The sequence below is a fragment of the Rutilus rutilus genome (assembly GCF_951802725.1).
Source record: "Rutilus rutilus genome assembly, chromosome: 4".
Classification (NCBI taxonomy): Eukaryota; Metazoa; Chordata; class Actinopteri; order Cypriniformes; family Leuciscidae; genus Rutilus; species Rutilus rutilus.
Genome location: NC_140212.1, coordinates 53,043,686 through 53,064,015, shown reverse-complemented (window position 1 = coordinate 53,064,015; position 20,330 = coordinate 53,043,686). Strand labels below are relative to the sequence as shown.

Sequence of the window (20,330 nt, the reverse complement as noted above, 5' to 3'; positions counted from 1 at the left end):
AATTCTGTTTATAGTAATAGCCATCTGTATATTATGCTCACATTCTGTTTATAGTAACAGCCATCTGTATATATATTCATAGTACATATCTATCTGTAAAATTCTGTTTATAGTAACAGCCATCTGTATATTATATTCAGTACATATCTATCTGTAAACATTCTGTTTATAGTAATAGCCATCTGTATATTATTATATTCAGTACATATCTAGCTGTAAACTCTGTTCACAGTAATAGTTATCTGTATATTATATTCATAGGACAATCTATCTGTAAATTTTTGTTTATAATAGTATTCAACTCTATATTTATTCAGTACATATCCATGTTCTGCACTTATGGAACCACTGTATATCCTGCACTTGCTGCTATTGCACTTCTGGTTAGACCTAAACTGCATTTCGTTGCCTTGTACCTGTACTTGTGTAATGACAATAAAGTTGAATCTAATCTAATCTAATCTAATCTAATCTAAGTTGTCAAATTACTGATTTGTCAAAAGTTAAAGGATATCTGTATTGTATCTCACCTTGAGCAGTATAATTGTTTTACCCGCACTGGACAGAGATCGAGACAGAAAGCACATCATATATGCATTACTTCTCAGGCTTGTGTCTTCTGAGTTACAGTCTGAGTTTCTGAGATCGGTTTCTGAGACCGGTCTGAATTTCTGAGATCGGTTTCCGAGATTGGTTTCTGAGATCGGTTTCTGAGATTGGTCTGAGTTTCTGAGATCGGCTTCTGAGACTGGTTTCTGAGATCGGTTTCTGAGACTGGTCTGAGTTTCTGAGATCGGTTTCTGAGACTGGTCTGAGTTTCTGAGATCGGTTTCTGAGATCGGTTTCTGAGACTGGTCTGAGTTTCTGAGATCGGTTTCTGAGACTGGTCTGAGTTTCTGAGATCGGCTTCTGAGATCGGTTTCTGAGACTGGTCTGAGTTTCTGAGATCGGTTTCTGAGACTGGTTTCCGAGATTGGTTTCCGAGATCGGTTTCTGAAACTGGTCTGAGTTTCTGAGATCGGCTTCTGAGATCGGTTTCTGAGACTGGTCTGAGTTTCTGAGATCGGTTTCTGAGATTGGTCTGAGTTTCTGAGATCAGTTTCTGAGATCGGTTTCTGAGACTGGTCTGAGTTTCTGAGCTTGGTTTCTGAGACCGGTTTCCGAGATTGGTTTCCGAGATCGGTTTCTGAAACTGGTCTGAGTTTCTGAGATGAGTTTCTGAGATCGGTTTCTGAGACTGGTCTGAGTTTCTGAGATTGATTTCTGAGACTGGTCTGAGTTTCTGAGATTGGTTTCTGAGACTGGTCTGAGTTTCTGAGATTGATTTCTGAGACTGGTCTGAGTTTCTGAGATTGGTTTCTGAGACTGGTCTGAGTTTCTGAGATTGGTTTCTGAGATCGATTTTTTGAGATTGGTCTGAGTGTCTGAGATCGGTTTCCAAGATCGGTTTCTGAGATCGATTTCTGAGACTTGTCTGAGTTTCTGAGATCGGTTTCCGAGATCGGTTTCTGAGACCGGCTTCTGAGACCGGCTTCCGAGATCAGTTTCTGAGACTGGTCTGAGTTTCTGAGATTGATTTCTGAGACTGGTCTGAGTTTCTGAGATTGGTTTCTGAGACTGGTCTGAGTTTCTGAGATCGATTTCTGAGATCGATTTTTTGAGATTGGTCTGAGTGTCTGAGATCGGTTTCCAAGATCGGTTTCTGAGATCGATTTCTGAGACCGGCTTCCGAGATCGGTTTCTGAGACTGGTCTGAGTTTCTGAGATTGATTTCCGAGATTGGTTTCTGAGATCGGTTTCTGAGACCGGCTTCCGAGATCGGTTTCTGAGACTGGTCTGAGTTTCTGAGATCGGTTTCCGAGATTGGTTTCTGAGATCGGTTTCTGAGACCGGCTTCCGAGATCGGTTTCTGAGACTGGTCTGAGTTTCTGAGATTGATTTCTGAGACTGGTCTGAGTTTCTGAGATTGATTTCTGAGACTGGTCTGAGTTTCTGAGATCGATTTCTGAGACTGGTCTGAGTTTCTGAGATTGATTTCTGAGATCGATTTTTTGAGATTGGTCTGAGTGTCTGAGATCGGTTTCCAAGATCGGTTTCTGAGATCGATTTCTGAGACTGGTCTGAGTTTCTGAGATCGGTTTCCGAGATCAGTTTCTGAGATCGGGTTCTAAGGGTTCAGGAAGGTGCGAAAGGGTTCCCTCTCTCAATAAGGTGTGTGTATATGTGTGAGAGAGAGAGAGTGTGTCACCTGCAGTAGGGTGTGTGTGGAGTTCTTCTTCAGGAAGGTGCGAGCGGTTCTCTCTCTCCAGGCTCGGGCCGACCCCACCTGTGCCTCCACCTGTGGCAGCGCCTCTAGCCTCACCGGGACGGAGCGACCTCGAGCCAGAAGACCCTCCAGCTGCTCCAGGTAGGCGTAGCTGCTGCCGTTCTGTTCACAGAGACACGTGTCACATGACAGGCTACAGCTACAGCAGAGTCAGCATGTGTGAGTAAACTAGCATGTCCAGGTCACTGCGGGACACACGGTCACCTGAATGGCCTCCACTCGGGCCGTCCACTCCTTGGCTCTGAGCAGGGCGTCTCTGAGGGCCAGGACATTGGGCAGGTGCGCTGGGATGTTCCTGGCCTCCGTCACGATGCTCTCCAGCGTCAGCAGGCTGTGGCGAGGCCTGCAGAAGAGCAAAGACACCACCGTCACATGGGGGAGCCAACACACACTCCACAGAGAAGGCAGTCAATGCTTCAATGGTTTTCCAGGACTTAAAGGGGACATATCATGACTTTTCCCGTGTTTAAGTGCTAATAATCGGGTCCTCTGTGCTTCTACCAACCCAGAAAACGTGAAAAGTTGTTTTGGTGAGCCTTTCTCTGCAAGCATGTAATAAAATAAGCAGATTTTGCTCTCCTTCTGACGTATAATAATATCTTATTATAATATTACCGGCCCTTAATCTGCACGTTTACACACACCAGCCGACATTTGGTTCCACAAGCGACAACAGAGACCAGTTCTAACGCAATGATAAAGATCCAGCAAAGCCTGAAACTGTTCTGTGGTTGAGCACAGACGAGCACTGAACACTATTGACCAGAACATGTCACCGCTGTCTTATAAACACCTCAGGAACTGTGGACACTTGTGGAGAAGTTAAACATGATGATGAGATGATCAATGTAACTCCACAACAACTACAGAAATGTCTCCACTAACATTCAGAAGCTCTTCCTGAGCCTCTCCGTAAGGCTGCACTCGCTACTGGTGATTCTGGGATTCTGGATGAGGGAGATTGACCTGTGTTGTTATTGCCGGAGTTTCTAAAGCTCGTGTAAAGGCTCCGCCCTCTTCTGGATGGAGGCGGAGCTAAAGCTCATTTGCATTTAAAAGGACACGTATGTTTTTGCTCACTCTCAAAAAGCTATAACAAATGATCTGGGGGGATTTTTGAACTGAAATTTCACAGCAACATTCTGGGGAAACCATAGATTTATATTATTTATATTATTATTTATATTATTTATATTTATATTACATCTTGTGATATTAGAAAGGCCTTAAAAAAGGCCGTGCAGAAGCCCTGATGAGTGTGTGTGTGTGTGTGTGTGTGTGTGTGTGTGTGTGTGAGAGAGTCACCTGGCCTGCAGACAGGCCCGCGCCCGCTCCTCCCAGTGCTCGGACACCGTCAGCAGCTCCTGCAGCTCGGCCATGGCCTTCTCCACAGCGTGGTGCGGCGCCAGACCCACTCCGGAGTCGATGAGCCGTTTCATCAGCTCCAGCGTGAGGCGCGGCGGATCCGCTAGCGTCAGCCGCACCTCGTCCAGCCAGCGCGCCTGCGTCAGCTCCTGCTCCAGCCGTGGCAGCTCCGGCAGCTCCAGGTCCAGCCCCGAGCCCAGAGCCAGCAGAGCCGCCAGCTTCCCGGAGTCCGGCGTGCGGTCCGCCAGCGCCGCCTGTGCCCGCTCGTGGAAGCCCTGCACACTCTCCAGCAGATCCTGTGAGCACACACACACGCGTGAGGACTCGCTGCAGGGGTCAGGGGTCAGCAGTGCAGGGGTCAGGGGTCAGACTCACCTTGACCTGTCGGGCCTGGCTGATGACGCAGGGCAGGCGGTACAGCTGCTCCACAAACACCTTCAGCTCCTCCACCGTCAGTTTGCTCCGTGCCTTCTGTGCACTGCTGTCAGGACGCTCCCTCCTGAACACACACACACATTCATGTGCATATCACATAGGACAGCTACACTGACCTGTGCCTGTTGCTGAGCAGCAGCTGGGCCACAGACGAGCACACACACACACACACACACCTGTGCCTGTTGCTGAGCAGCAGCTGAGCCACAGACGAACACACACACACACACACACACACACACACACACACACACACACACACACACCTACCTGTGCCTGTTGCTGAGCAGCAGCTGAGCCACAGACGAACACACACACACACACACACACACACACACACACACACCTGTGCCTGTTGCTAAGCAGCAGCTGGGCCACAGACGAGCACACACACACACACACACACACACACACACACACACACACACACACACCTGTGCTTGTTGCTGAGCAGCAGCTGGGCCACAGACGAGCACACACACACACACACACACACACACACACACACACACACACACACCTGTGCCTGTTGCTAAGCAGCAGCTGGGCCACAGACGAGCACACACACACACACACACACACACACACACACACACACACACACACACACACACACACACACACACACCTGTGCCTGTGCTTGTTGCTGAGCAGCAGCTGGGCCACAGACGAGCACACACACACACACACACACACACACACACACACACCTGTGCTTGTTGCTGAGCAGCAGCTGGGCCACAGACGAGCACACACACACACACACACACACACACACACACACACCTTTGCCTGTTGCTAAGCAGCAGCTGGGCCACAGACGAGCACACACACACACACACACACACACACACACACCTGTGCCTGTGCTTGTTGCTGAGCAGCAGCTGGGCCACAGACGAGCACACACACACACACACACACACACACACACACACCTGTGCCTGTTGCTAAGCAGCAGCTGGGCCACAGACGAGCACACACACACACACACACACACACACACACACACACACACACACACACACACCTGTGCCTGTGCTTGTTGCTGAGCAGCAGCTGGGCCACAGACGAGCACACACACACACACACACACACACACACACACACCTGTGCTTGTTGCTGAGCAGCAGCTGGGCCACAGACGAGCACACACACACACACACACACACACACACACACACACACACACACACACACACACACACACCTGTGCCTGTTGCTAAGCAGCAGCTGGGCCACAGACGAGCACACACACACACACACACACACACACACACACACACACACCTGTGCCTGTGCTTGTTGCTGAGCAGCAGCTGGGCCACAGACGAGCAGGTCTCGGCCTCCTTCACTGTGTCTCTCAGGTTGCGGAACAGGAAGTTGTTCTCCGGGTACTTCCTGTCCTCCGCGTCCTCCATCAGCACCTTCAGCTCGATCAGATCTGTGGAGCAGCAGAGACACGTGTGTGTAACCCACAGCTCAAGCCTGTCGTCTGATCCTTCATCTGGCAGTCACTCGTACCAGGAGAAACACTTGCCTGTCCGGACTTCTTTTTGTGTGTGTGATGTAAATATAGTGTATATATATATATATATATATATATATATAGAGATAGAGAGAGAGAGAGAGAGAGAGAGAGAGAGAGAGAGAGAGAGAGAGGGCAACCCCACCCCCCCAATCTTATGAAATATATGCTTCATCTTTCATTTCAAATTCCTGAATTTGGTCAATAAATTAAATCAAATTAAATCTTTTACACTGAAAAATTACAACTGGGTTAAATAATGTTATGAGATTGTTTTACATATATTTTGAATATGCAAATAAGAAATGTTGGAAAGAATGACACTTTTAAACATAACCCTAAATCTCCAGTAGGTGGCGGCAGTCGACCGTCTTAATGAGCGAGTCATTGAGTCATTCATTCAAACGATTCGTTGAAACGGCTGATTCGTTCAGAAATGAGTCAGTTGTTTATGAACGAGTCACTGAATCACTGAATCATTGGCTGTGTTGTGTCTGACCTTTCTTGCTCCTGCTATCGGCCGCCAGCGCCTCCGAGACCCTCCTGGCCCAGGTGTCGTAGGACTGCGCTCGCGACTTCACCCCGTACAGCATCACAGGGAACTCGTCCTGGTGGTACCTGAACCTGCAGCACACACACACACACAGGTCATCAGATCCTGCAGCACACACACACACACAGGTCATCATCAGCTGGTGTGTGTGGACTCTCACCGCAGGCACTTGTCTCGGGCGGGGCAGCTGCACAGGTGAGCGGCGTGACGCAGACACACCAGGCGCTGAGGGCTGCACACACAGGTGAGCGCTGACAGGAAGCAGGTGGTCTTGCACTTCCAGCACTGCCGCTCGTCATCCGGCACCAGCTCAAACACCTCCTGCTCCGAGGACAGCACCCCCTGCAGGACCCCAGGAGATCAGTTAGTGACAGCATTCAGCTCATAACCCTGAGGATCACCTGATAAATGTCCTTCACTCACACAGCTTCTTTTACACCTATAGTTATATAATGCCATCATTAAAGTAGCAGTTATACAGCATTATAATACGGTTAGTTCCAGTCCTTGATTCTGATTCCCAGTACCGACAGCAGAACCGATAACATCCAAGCTTATCGATCCAGCGGTCTTTCATAATTCAGCACCGGGGCCTGTATTTACATCCTGTTTTCGGTCGAAGTCCACAGTAGTCGGTTGTCGAGTTCACGCGCGTGATCATAGGTACTAAACCTATGCGTGTGAACTCGACAATCGATTACTGTGGACTTCGACCGAAAACAGGATGTAAATACAGGTATGTGCGCTGGCTGAATAAACATCATTTTTTATATATATCTTTCACATCTACTGCAGTCAGATTCACCCGTGTTCACTCTGAAGGAATCACTCACATGACCTGTGCACTTGTAATGACACCTCAAGGATGTTAAGAGGCTAAAAGCAGGTTTAAAACTTGCCCCATTGAAGTCAACAGGGTGCAAATTAAAAAAATAGGATAACACAGTGTAGGCAACCCCGATTTTTGTCGTTGTTCTCTGTATTGACAGCACTCCAAATGTACAAAAAAATGAGCTCAATGTTAAAATTGACCGGAGTTCTCCTTTAACACCAGGTTTCTGTACCCATCCCTACGTATAATTGTGTCTTTTCACTCTATGTGACTGATTTGAATGAGTCATTGAATCGTTCACTCTACCAGTTCGTTTAAAGTGGCTGATTCATTCAGTAAAAGGAAACACCACTACTGTGTGTGTTGCCTGGAGATGTTCTGTTTAAAACGGTTTTGGGTGGAGCAAATATGTCTAAGAATTTGTGCTGTCAGTTTAACGTGTTATTAACGGCGTTAACGCAAACCCATTTTAACGGCGTACTTTTTTTTAAATCGCGAGATTAAAGCCTAGCAAACTTTGTAGGTTTTTTTTCACATGCTTTTGCGACAACTAGTACCGTTAGTAAAACTACAACACCACCGGATCTAGCTAGACCGGAAACAGAACAACAGGCACGCCGGCGCCGCAGTGGCCGCACACACTTGTTTGGGCTTGCGAGCCAGCCAAAGAGTGGACGAGAAGTCTAGGACAACTTGTGTCGCACATCGGACGCGCACTTTCTCAGTTTATGGCCAGCAATAAAAACGCCGAATGGCGCCGCCGGTGTGTGTACACTCAGAGAGAATAATGTGTTCGAATTTTAAATACGAGTCGCTGCGCTTCGCTTCTCGTCCAGTGTGCGACCCCCTTTAACGTTACGCTTTGAGTGGATGAACGATGAGCGCGAGACGCCGAAATGGATGCCGATAAGATTCTGAATGGAAAGTTTACTTTTAAAAAGTGGCCAAATGCAGGGTTCCCACACCGTGGTTAACTTCAAATTCAAGGACTTTCCAGGTCTAATTTCCTCAAATGAATAAGGGGACACATATCAAGAGAGAGCAAGGTTACATCGTGTTACCTTGTAATATACATTGTTACAGTTTTCATGTGTCAAACACAACTATGCAAAAAAGCTTTTTTTTGCATTTATTTTTGGCCATATGACAGAGATCTGATATTCTATTTGTCGTATGTCTATTTTGCATAAAACTGAAGAATATTTGGTACATCCTGCACTGTATTCTAAAATATTGGATTTTATTGAAAAGAATTAGGCTCATGTAACCAGAAGTTTTAAGATATATTTATGAATATGCTTTTAAGTTTTTCTTGCATTATGGGTTTACATTACCATCACAAGCATTCTTTGTAATCTTCTTTGTTGAGCCAAATATCTTGAAACTTGCATTTTCCAGGCATCGCGTTTCAGCCTATATTTGCAATGTTTCAGTGTGTCTGTGAAACTCGAGGTACTATCGTAGTAGTTTTGTGCGTGCATAACGCGAAACAAGTAACGTAGGGAATAAATGCGCATAAATCAAGCAAGCTAGTGCGCATAGGCCACGAAGTGTTGGCGAAATAACGCATTAGGGGACCGGAGGGAATATTATGGATTTTATTTCCAGAAAACTTCTTGCACAAAATAAATTCAAGCACTTTCAAGGACCTGTATCTATGCATGTTAATTTTCCAAAACTTTCCAAGGCCTTGAATTTTTTTTTTTTTTATTCACAAACTTTCAAGGATTTCAAGGACCCGTGGGAACCCTGCAAATGGTTCAATTGACAAGACCAAAGTGATGTGTGTGTTTTGTCGTTGTGAACTGAGCTATCATCGCAGCTCGTCCAGTCTGAAACATGGCCAAGCACACACACAGCTGATGCGAATCCCCCCCCGTCAATATCAGGACCTCGTCAGTGTTTCTTTCACCCTTTTATTGATGGACAGTGTTACATTGTGTGAGAGATTATTTGCTCCGAGTGAGAATGTTAGTGTGAAACTGAACACTACAGTATGTGCCAATGTTGGTTTCAATAAAAAACATTTACACAAAGCAAGCCGATCCACTTTTCCATGTTGATAAGAGCATTCAAATGAGAAAAAAATAATGGGACAAAAAAAAAAATCAAGACACATTTAGAATAGATAAAAATGTGCAATTAATCGCGAGTTAACTATGACATTAATGCGATTAATCGCGAGTTAACTATGACATTAATGCGATTAATCGCGAGTTAACTATGACATTAATGCGATTAATCGCGAGTTAACTATGACATTAATGCGATTAATCGCGAGTTAACTATGACATTAATGCGATTAATCGCGAGTTAACTATGACATTAATGCGATTAATCGCGATTAAATATTTTAATCGTTTGACAGCACTACTAAAAATGTAAGTGACATTTGCCTTCTTGTCATATTGGTTTCATGCAACAACTGCAGATTTTCAATGGTCCTGATTGCAGTGTTGTGTTGTCCCGTGGTGTGTGTGAGTAAACCCTGGCGTCTCTCACCATCTCCTGCACGGCGTCCCTCAGCCGGCTCTCCTCCTCCATCATGTCGCTGAGCTCTCGCACCACGGCCGCCGCCAGCTCCACGTCCAGGCTCTCGGGGTCAGCGGCCATCTTGCACACCAGCTCCTCGTGTGAGAACACGCAGTAGCGCTGCAGACGCCGGTAGTGCGCCACACACTGCCTCCCGACGGGCAGCTGCACACACACAGGTCATCACACACACACACACACACACAGGCAAGGCTTCACGGCGAGTAGACGGGTGTGTAAGACGTACCCAGTCTGCAGTGCAGAAGTTCACCGCTTCAGCAAAGTTGTAGCCCTGGTTGAAGCCGCTGTGATAGGCTCTGGGGAAGGTGACCACGAACTCTCCCGCGCACTGGTTGGTCCGGTACACCTGTGTGTGACAGTGAGATGATGAGTACACACACACTGGCAGACTTAGCAGCGTCTCTGTGAGGGCGGGACGGGTGGAGAGGTACCGGGACGCCGTGCTCCATCAGGAGGTTGGGGTTCATCAGGGTGACGAGCTGATGCAGGAGGTCCGGCTGGGAGTCGAACAGCTCCGGGGCCACCGTCTTCATGACCGTCTCCAGCTGCTCCGCGGCGTGTGCTGGGACCCCGTACCACGTCTTGGGCTCGCCCCTGAAACACACACACACACACACACACACACACACATTAGTGGGCCACCTCAACTTTACAAAAATGTTCAAACCTTACATCTTGGAACCTATTTCAAGGTTTGCGTTCTCGAGCCGCCAAACACTGTTATTGTGCAAATGAACAGCCGGAACACATTAAGAGTTTTCTGAAGCAATGCAAACCAAGCCCCTGAAGAGACTAATTTCAACTTTTCTGTACTTCTAAACACTCCAAATATACAACAAAATGCATTTAAGGGCTAAAAAAGTGGATTTAGCATGATATGTCCCCTTGGATGACAAGACAAATATTTCGCTTTCCTTGGACACGGCAACCTTTTCACGAATATATACGACTTGACCTGAAAGACAGACGCAGGTCATCGCACACGCTCAGTGAATGAGAGAGAGCGACTGTCTGTTCGGGCTTAAGTGCAAATCAGCAAAGCCTCTGTGCAAATCACCATGATGAAAACAGTCAGAACACAGACGTGCATATCGCGGTTACTAGCGTTCCTCTGCGGTTGGCTTGTCAGAAGCGCGGTACTGCAATAATGCGGTTAGCGCCACAGCTCTACCTATAGCAAGGCTCGAAATAGCAACCATTTTGGCCGCATATGCTCCTGAAATATAATCTGAGCAACCTAATAATATATCTGGGAGCATTTGTGCGAGTGCAGATAATGGCTGTGGTGCGACCTGTTTTCATTTCTCTAAACAACATTTGCAAATGACTTCACAGTGTGTGCCTTATGTGCGCTGATACGCGGTGGCCGGACCATCACTCTGTCCAAAGTTACATAACCAATCCAGGGGTTTTCCTGCTTTGAGTTCGTTCTGACGGCCGCCAAAGCCTTATGTGATCGGGGAGTGATGTAGAACAGAACGACTGCTGCGCTTGACAGGGCGCGTATATGAGTACGAGAGAGAGCCCCGACTCTCACGTCTTCAAACAACACGAGCGCTGTCTTGCTTCCATTATTAAGGCTTTTAATCGGCAGGATGCTCTATTGGCAGAGCTAATTATACGTCAGATATAACACCGCATACATACACCATCGCCAAAGGAGAGCTTGTCTTCACTAAATTTAAACCCATGTTGCAGCTCATGGAAAAAGAACGGAGTTGCGATTAACATGACGTATGCAAATGACAAATCATGTGCCGATATCATCGGGGTGAGACGATATAGAGCCAGAAGACCACATTTCAAATCCTGGCCACAGGAAGTGTGAAGCCCCAGTGAAATGAAATCTGTTCATACAGTACAGGTCAAAAGACTGGACACATTACTGTTTTTAATGTTTTTGAAAGAAGTTTCTTCTGCTCATCAAGTCTGCATTTATTTGATCAAAAATACAGAAAAAAAATTAATATTGTGATATATTATTACAATTTTAAATGATGATTCATTATCAAAGTTGGGAACAGTTCTGCTGCTTAATATTTTTTCATAACCTTTGATACTTTTTTTAGGATACTTTGATGAAAAAAGCAGCAGCAAATGTTTTAAAAATAGAAATCTTCTGTAACAGCGATATCCACCGGTCAGGAAATTTGGGGTCAGTAATTTTTTTCCTTTCTTTTTTTGAAATTAATCAATACTTTTATTCAGCAAGAATGTGTTAAACTGATAAAAAGTGATAGTAAAGAAGATTTATATTATTAGAAAATATTTTTTATTTTGAATAAATGCAGTTCTTTTTAACCTTTTATTCATCAAATATATTAGGCAGCAGAACTGTGTCCAACACTCATAATACATCATCATATTAGAGTGATTTCTAAAGGATCATGTGATAGACTGGATGGCACATGTGACACTGAAGACTGGAGTAATGATGCTGGAAATTCAGCTTTGCATCACAGGAATTAATTATTTTTTAAAGTATATTCAAATAGAAAACTATTATTTTAAGTTGTAATATTATTTCACAATATTACTGTTTTTTTCTGTATTTTTTATCAAATAAACGCAGCCTTGATAAGCATTAGAGACTTCTTTCAAAAATATAAAAAAACGTAATGTTTCCAAACTTTTGACCTGTACTGTATATAATTTGTAGTTCTGGTGCTCCATAATTTTTGAAGTTTGGAGCACCAGTGCTACCAAGTAAAAAGGTTAATTTTGAGCCCTGTATGGACTGACCTCCTAATACGCTTGTGCGCGCCATCAGCGTTCTCACAGGTTCGCTAAAACAAGAGCTTTAGAGTTTTCTGTTAAAATGGTGTCGTGTTAGCGGCCCCGAAGTGAATAAATCAAAACTAACTTTATCTGGACAATAACTTTATTCTAAAGCTGCTGTAAAGCCTAAACAATCTCTGTTACTGTAATCTCCTGTTATCTCTGTAAAGCTGCTTTGGAACAATTCCTATTGTTAAAAGCGCTATATAAATGAAGGTGACCAGACTTGAGACACACACACACACACACACACACGCACACACTCACCAGTGCAGGAAGTTGATGGAGTAGCTCCAGTGGTCCTCGATGTGCCAGCAGAAGGAGGAGAAGCACATGCCCACGTACAGCCAGGGCAGCTTCATGCCGCTGATGTCTCCGCTGATGTGCGTCAGCACCGACTGCTCCAGCACCGGCAGGTTGTTCAGGTTCCAGCCCGAGTTCGCATATTCCTACGCACACATTCATATACGCAACACATGAACAGATTCAGTATTCCTCAAAATGGAGAAATCAGTGAAATGGAAATGGAATGTAAGAAAACTACACAAATATGTAAATATGTTAAATAAAACAAATATTTGTATGCATTTAATCTCACTTTATTGACCAATGTCTTGCTGCTGCTGACCGTCGATGATTCAGTGAAACCACGAGCAAAAATGACTTAAGATGTATTGTCTTTATTGGTGAAGTAAGTGTATCCACCAAGCCTCTTAAAGCTGCATCGACACTGAATCAGCAGCAGGTCGGGCTGTAGCATGCTTGCACACAATGTCTATATTGCAAGCATCTCAGACTGCTAAGAGACCTGGATGAGAGTGAGGATGTTAGCGCAGACACAATTCGAGAGGTGCGTCGCGCTACAGGTTTGTCAGGCATCTCTGGTAACGTCTATCCAACATGAAAGATAGATCTGTTTTAATGGACGCTCCGCTCTCGCCTTCTGGCCTCTTTGGCTACTCGGTCAACGCGGTTGTGGAGAGGTTTCAGGAGGCGAAGAGACGAGCAGCAGCGTTTCAGAAGTTTCCTCCTCGCCAATCTATGGTCCCCGAGGCCGCTGGGCGGGAGCAGTGTCGGCCGTATAAGAGCTCCTCGCAGAGAAGAGTGCAGCAAAAACACAGCGCCACCACTTGGGCTCCTCCACAGTCAGGGGGTCTGGCGGTCGCAGTCGAAGCCCTCTTCGTTCTAAATGCTCACACTCAAACAGCTCGTGTCACAGATTCAGTCCGAGGACTGGTTGTAGCCCTCCCTCCTCATCACAGGAAGATCCTGAGGTCCGCTTACGGGGGCGAAGCGTTCGCTCCTCCGGCCTAGGTTTATCACCCCGCACTTTCACAGATTGCGTGGATGCAGCTCTGGCTCCGCTGAGACTCCAGGGCATTCGCCTGTTGGATTATATCGACGACTGGTTGATTCAGGCTCAGTCAGAGCAGATGGCGGTTCGACATCGAGATGTCATTCTGTCTCACATAAGAAAGTTGGGGTTAAGACTCAACAGCAAAGAGAGTGTGCTCCTTCCAGCTCAGAGGACCCCTGTTCTAGGAGTAATTTGGGATTAAAAACATTAAAAACGACGCAGGCACAACTATCCCCTGCTCATTTAGCATTGATTCGCTCAGCCACAAATGGGGTAAAACTAGGCCAGTCACTCACTGTGAAAGTTTCAAAGACTGCTGGGTCTTATGGCAGCTGCGTCCAACGTAATGACTTTTGACCTCGTGTACATGAGACCCCTGCAGTGGTGGCTCAGAACCAAGGGGCTTCCTCAGAGGGGAAATCCGTTTCACATGATCAAGGTTACGCGACGATGCCTTAGTCATGTGGAAGAAACCTTGGTTCCTCGCCCAGGCCCAGTGCTGGGGGTTTCTTGTCATTGTGTAACGCTAACCACAGACTCTTCCCTCACAGGTTGGGGGGTGATCATGATGGGTCACTCAACGTAAGGTCTGTGGCAGGACCATCTACTTTCTTGGCACATAAATCGGCTATAAATTATGGCGATGTTTCGAGCACCCAAACACTTTCTCCCAGACCTGAGGGGCCATCATGTGCTTGTCCGCACAGAACACCACATCGGTGATCTCTTACATCAACCATCAGGGGGTCTGACGTCACATCACTTATACAAACTGGCTCATCAGATTCTCCCATGGGCCCAAGGGAAATGACTGTCTCTCAGGGCAGTATATATCCCTGGGCATCAAAACCAGGGAGCGGATATCCAGTCGGGACAGGGGCTGAGGCCTGGGGAATGGAGACTTCACCCCGAGGCGGTCAAGCTCCTACGGCAGAAACTCGGTCAAGCACAAGTCGACCTATTTGCATCTTCAGAGACAACTCACTGTCCCATGTGGTTCTCCCTCATGTATCCAGCTCAGCTCCTGTCTGTTACCAGTAGCCCCGTTCTGGCAGGCCCGACTGTAGCTCTCGGACCTGGTGTCCCTTCTCGACGGCTCTCCGATGGAGATTCCAATCAGGAATCTATTGTCCCAAGGAGGGGGCAGGATTTACTGCAGAAACGTTTCTCTGCTGGATTACCTCCTTTCAACAAGAGGTTTCAACTCTTTGTCTGTTTCGGGTCACCTAGAAAAGGGTACCTGCATCTAAGCAGAGGATGAGCAAGTGGGTCGTCAAGACCATCTCATTTCCTCATGAAGTCACCCTGGACTGATTCCACACGAGCTTCATGACGCAATCACGCAGGGGCGTTCCCACAGCAACTAAACACAGCTCGAGCTCCCTCTTCAGAGAACCAGGGTTACGCAAGTAACATGAAGCGTTCACTGATGGGTCATTTCTGCTGTAAAAAGTTATTCATTTATATATATAGCCGCTCTCGAAAAAAAGCGTGATGTCATCGTCCAGCTCATTCTCATTTAATGGTGTCAATGCAGGCAGATCAATATTATTGTTATATTGTACATAAACACAATCACAAACACCTGTGATGTTTAACGGTAATAAAGTAAAAGGATAATGAGAACATTAAGTCTTACGTCCTCGTCGCCGATGAGCTTCCTCTTGCCGTCCCGCACCGGGAATCCGCTGCCCACGTCCTTGGAGCTGATGTCAGCGCCATACTCCACGATCACGTCCTCCTCGATGCTGCTGACCAGACGCCAGAACTCCTTCTCCACCAGCTCCGTCGGCACCATCTGACACACACACACACACACACACACACACACTGAGTCTGAGCCCGCTGTGGAGCCTGGGAAGCCTGCAGGTGCGACTCTTACGTGAACGGGCATGTTGAAGTAGTCGGACTTGAAGTGGTCAGCCATCTCGCCGAAGCTCTGGAGTGTGTACTCGCGCACGGCCTGCTCGAAGCCGAACGCCTCCCGAGGCTTGCTGCACTCCTGTGTGTGTGTGAGCACATCATCATCAGCATCATCATCATCACGGTGTGTGTGTGAGCACATCATCATCATCATCATCATCACGGTGTGTGTGTGTGTTGCTGCACTCTGTGTGTGAGTCAGCACATCATCATCATCATTAGGGGTGTGAACCAACACTGGTCTCACGGTTCGGTTCGATTACGATTATCATGTCATCGACTCAGTTCAATGCTATACACGATGCACCGCATCCTCAATTTTACATTTTATTTCAAAAGTGATGCGTGTCGCCGAATCCGCTGTTGAAGGTGACGATCATCCATTTATAATCACGCGCAACAACACAGAATAACTGTAATTTGGCCATCGGGTGCGGATACTTAAATCAGAGAGAGTTATTGGGGCGGGTGGATTATTTAGTTTTGGCTGTGGATTCGGGTGATGTTGGAGCTCATCCACTGTCTCTACAGCAGTCAGACTCTTCCAGGCGCTAACAGCTCGCGGTGAACACGGCTAACGTGGTTTATCAAGTTAGTGTATTACCTCCTGCATATTCTATGTGTGCGTGACATGAGCGCACACAGCGCGTGTCTTCTGCAGGTCGTGCTTACCAGGTTGTTCATCAAAGCCGAAACGTGCCCAGATGTAGGCTTTTAAAGTAGTTGGAGCATTTTTAATCACTCGCGTCTCTCCTCCCTCTGCCATTGTGTGCTACAATGTCTGTTGTAGCACTTACAACAGCACGTACAAAGCACGTACGCAACAAATGACGTCAGAAAAGCGAAAATCAAAAGCAAAAATCCTGAGCCTGAACTTTTTTCCCTGGGAGATAAGCCAAGATATATGCCCTGATCAACATAATTGTCAAGCGGGATCCAGGGGTGTGCTCCCCTAGGAGAACATTTTGATAAATAGATATAAATGGACATCATTCAGACATGAGATGAAAAAACCCAGTACAAGCCTATATTACAGTAGCAGGTTTCAGTAAGTCAAATTTAAGACCTTTTTAAGACATTTTAAGACCAAAAAGATTGAAATTTAAGACCTACCTATTTACAACGCATTGCCAAAAAATATTCAAATCAAAGAATTAATTTTATTTCAATGAATTCAGTAATTGAAAAATCATTAATTTAATTGACAAAGCAATCACATTAGTAACCTTCCAGACAAAACAAACAACACGTGTCAGAGAAAATAACAGAATCAGATTTTTTTTTTATAGAAAATTGTACTTTGCATATTTTACTGTAAAAAAAAACACATAAGTTGATTTTAGTTGATCATAACTAGAGATGAAATGGCATGAACATTTCATTTCACGATTATAGTGACAAAAATGATCACAGTTATCACAGAATCCTGTTCAAAAAGTACTAATACTACACAATGAAATCAATTCACCAAGTTTGAACAATATTTAACAAATAAAGCATCAATATGCACTTTTTGTTTACATAAACATTAAAATAATACTATTAAAAACGCTAGCCAGATTTTAAAAGTGTCTTGCAACATGTTATACTAACATGTACAAGTTCAAATAAAGTTTTGACAAAAGTTTTTATAAAAAGATAAAACTCACATATTTCACACTTTAAATGATTTTTATAAAAAGAATGAGTCAAAAAAGATAAATTACTGACATTTACAATGCACTTTAGCTTATCTTTTATTATTAATAGTAAAATTGGGTCCAATTTTCCCGTGGCGTCTGTCGTTGCTATGCAACCATGCACTGCGCTCTCCACAACGACAAAAAAGTTTTAGTGGTTAATGGATTTCCACCACCGAAAAACGCCTGGAAAAAAACGAGCGCGTCGCTTCATTATGAGCGCGCGCCTACATTTGAATGAACTTGAGCGCGCAAAAGACGCGATATATGTGAACGGCCTGTTGGCGAGCGACCTCAAATCAGGCCACGAACTACAGCTGCTTGATGACTAGGATCTAACTCGTGCCGTGGCAGCACTTTTTCCCGTTAGTTCCATATAATATTTTCCTTGCGCACAAAGTACAGAAACAGGCTCCTGGTTGCCGGAGTTTTTGACACCAGCTTCCAAAGGGCTTTTCGTCTCTACCCACCTCCTCTATCCAAGACCATTTATTCTTTATGCCTTTATCGACAAGTTTGGTGTCTTCCCCTGGCTTCATAAAGTTGCACTCCATGACTTTGGCTGCGTTTCACGCTGCCAGTGAGGGAAACACAATCGTAGTGTATGGGAAACACAAAACAAATTCGCACGTAGAGTGACTGCTGTATCAATCTGATTGGCCAAAACCCAAGACCAGCCCCTACCCTATTACCGATTGGCTGAAGTAGGCTTACTGGTGGGGTTTAGTGAAAGCGCCTCTCAGATATTGGGATAATTTTCAGATCACGCGAACGCGAACCTAATATTTTATTTATTTATTTATTTATTTTTTGCAGACACGTCTGTACGCCGGAAAGCCGAACGCCTCTCGAGGCTTGCTGTACTCCTTTGTGTGTGTGAGCACATCATCATCACTGTGTGTGTGTGTGTGTGCGTATTCGTATGTTTGTGTGTGTGTGTGTGTGTGTGTGTGTGTGTACTCGCGCACGGCCTGCTCGAAGCCGAACGCCTCTCGAGGCTTGCTGTACTCCTGTGTGTGTCAGCACATCATCATCATTGTATGTGTGTGTGTGTGTGCAGTACCTCCGCCACACACTTGGGGCAGCGCCAGTCTCCTTTGGGCACGTCCTGCAGCGGTGGGATCAGGCAGAAGGTGTGGTAGCTGTCGTCACAGCCGTCACACAGCAGGAGGCGGTCCTCCTCATCGCCCCGCCCACACGCCATGCACATGTACAGGTCGATCTGCACACACACAAACACACACAAGAGAGCTCAGCATCACACACACACAAGCACTGGAGTCTGAAGAAGCCTGAGCAGCTGCATGTTTCACAGAAGAGCTGCTCTGACCAGCGAGACCATAGCGCTGCTGCTGCTTTCAAGAGGATCCATTATTACACTCACATTCATCTATTCAGCAGATGCTTCAGCCAAATAAACATGACAACCAGCAAAAAGCGCCCACATATGGATTTATCAGCATGTTTTGAGAGAATAAAATGCTATAAATATCATTGTTCATTGAAACAAATAGTCTGAAAGAACCATCTGTGGAAACGAGTCAGACGTCATATCAGTAGCATATTCACTCCTCTTAAAGCACTGCTGCTGCTGAAACAAGGCAACACAATTACAGCTAATAAAACATCCAATGCATCATAACTCATACTCACATAGTTGACCTCCAGCACCTCCTTGCGTGGACGCATTTTAAAAGCGAATGCCTGAGCCTTCATGTGCTTCTGTTTCCTGAGGAAGCCATCATCATCTGGACACACACACACACAGTCTGTACACGCTTGATGACCAACACTGATATCTCTCTGTGATAACGAGCCAATGAAAGTCTCACCCGATGCCATGATGTCCAGGCACCCGCCGAACACCTGTATGGCTTTGGGCTCTGTGTTTTCCCTCTGAGAAACAACACAAGGGTCAGAGGTCAGCTCTGATGTCAAACCAGCATTCACACAAGCACAGTATGACAAAAGAGTTATCCCATTTTCCTGGGTCAAAGAAAGTCTTTGGTGGAAGCACACACAGTGACTGGAGAATTTAGAAGGGGCAGGAGTTAAGCACACTCAAGTGACTGGAGAAGTTTGAAGGGGCAGGAGTTAAGCACACTCAAGTGACTGGAGAAGTTTGAAGGGGCAGGAGTTAAGCACACTCAAGTGACTGGAGAAGTTAGAAGGGGCAGGACTTAAGCACACTCAAGTGACTGGAGAAGTTTGAAGGGGCAGGAGTTAAGCACACTCAAGTGACTGGAGAAGTTAGAAGGGGCAGGAGTTAAGCACACTCAAGTGACTGGAGAAGTTAGAAGGGGCAGGAGTTAAGCACACTCAAGTGACTGGGGAAGTTTGAAGGGGCAGGAGTTAAGCACACTCAAGTGACTGGAGAATTTAGAAGGGGCAGGAGTTAAGCACACTCAAGTGACTGGGGAAGTTTGAAGGGGCAGGAGTTAAGCACACTCAAGTGACTGGAGAATTTAGAAGGGGCAGGAGTTAAGCACACTCAGTGACTGGAGAAGTTAGAAGGGGCAGGAGTTAAGCACACAGTGACTGGAGAAGTTTGAAGGGGCAGGAGTTAAGTACACTCAAGCGACTGGAGAATTTAGAAGGGGCAGGAGTTAAGCACACTCAAGTGACTGGGGAAGTTTGAAGGGGCAGGAGTTAAGCACACTCAAGTGACTGGAGAATTTAGAAGGGGCAGGAGTTAAGCACACTCAGTGAGTGGAGAAGTTAGAAGGGGCAGGAGTTAAGCACACAGTGACTGGAGAAGTTTGAAGGGGCAGGAGTTAAGTACACTCAAGTGACTGGAGAATTTAGAAGGGGCAGGAGTTAAGCACACTCAAGTGACTGGGGAAGCTTGAAGGGGCAGGAGTTAAGCACACTCAAGTGACTGGGGAAGTTTGAAGGGGCAGGAGTTAAGCACTCAGTGACTATAGCTCCGCCCACGGCAAGCCTCCAGGAGCTTTGCTTTTTCCGGAGAGAATCGGAAAGCTGTATTTTTCTTTTTATAAAT

The 20,330-nt window shown here is 46.1% G+C and overlaps 1 protein-coding gene across 3 annotated transcripts in view; it reads right to left on the bottom strand.

Moving 5' to 3' along the window:
- kdm5a (lysine demethylase 5A) overlaps positions 1–20,330 on the bottom strand; it is a 37,439-nt gene that overhangs the window by 5,208 nt on the left and 11,901 nt on the right. For all 3 annotated transcript variants that reach the window (XR_014627288.1, XM_084408307.1, XM_084408308.1), the window contains exons 6-21: positions 19,162–19,225; positions 18,983–19,077; positions 18,393–18,551; positions 15,610–15,729; positions 15,367–15,525; positions 12,638–12,819; positions 10,024–10,186; positions 9,819–9,938; positions 9,542–9,736; positions 6,368–6,549; positions 6,154–6,278; positions 5,417–5,570; positions 4,067–4,190; positions 3,632–3,987; positions 2,531–2,669; positions 2,249–2,428 (exon numbers count right to left, since the gene is read on the bottom strand). Coding sequence is in view for 2 of the 3 variants with exons in the window: in XM_084408307.1 (XP_084264433.1) it covers positions 2,249–2,428; positions 2,531–2,669; positions 3,632–3,987; positions 4,067–4,190; positions 5,417–5,570; positions 6,154–6,278; positions 6,368–6,549; positions 9,542–9,736; positions 9,819–9,938; positions 10,024–10,186; positions 12,638–12,819; positions 15,367–15,525; positions 15,610–15,729; positions 18,393–18,551; positions 18,983–19,077; positions 19,162–19,225 (2,517 nt within the window). In the remaining variant the exon portion in view is untranslated. The remainder of the gene's footprint in view (positions 1–2,248; positions 2,429–2,530; positions 2,670–3,631; positions 3,988–4,066; positions 4,191–5,416; positions 5,571–6,153; positions 6,279–6,367; positions 6,550–9,541; positions 9,737–9,818; positions 9,939–10,023; positions 10,187–12,637; positions 12,820–15,366; positions 15,526–15,609; positions 15,730–18,392; positions 18,552–18,982; positions 19,078–19,161; positions 19,226–20,330) is intronic.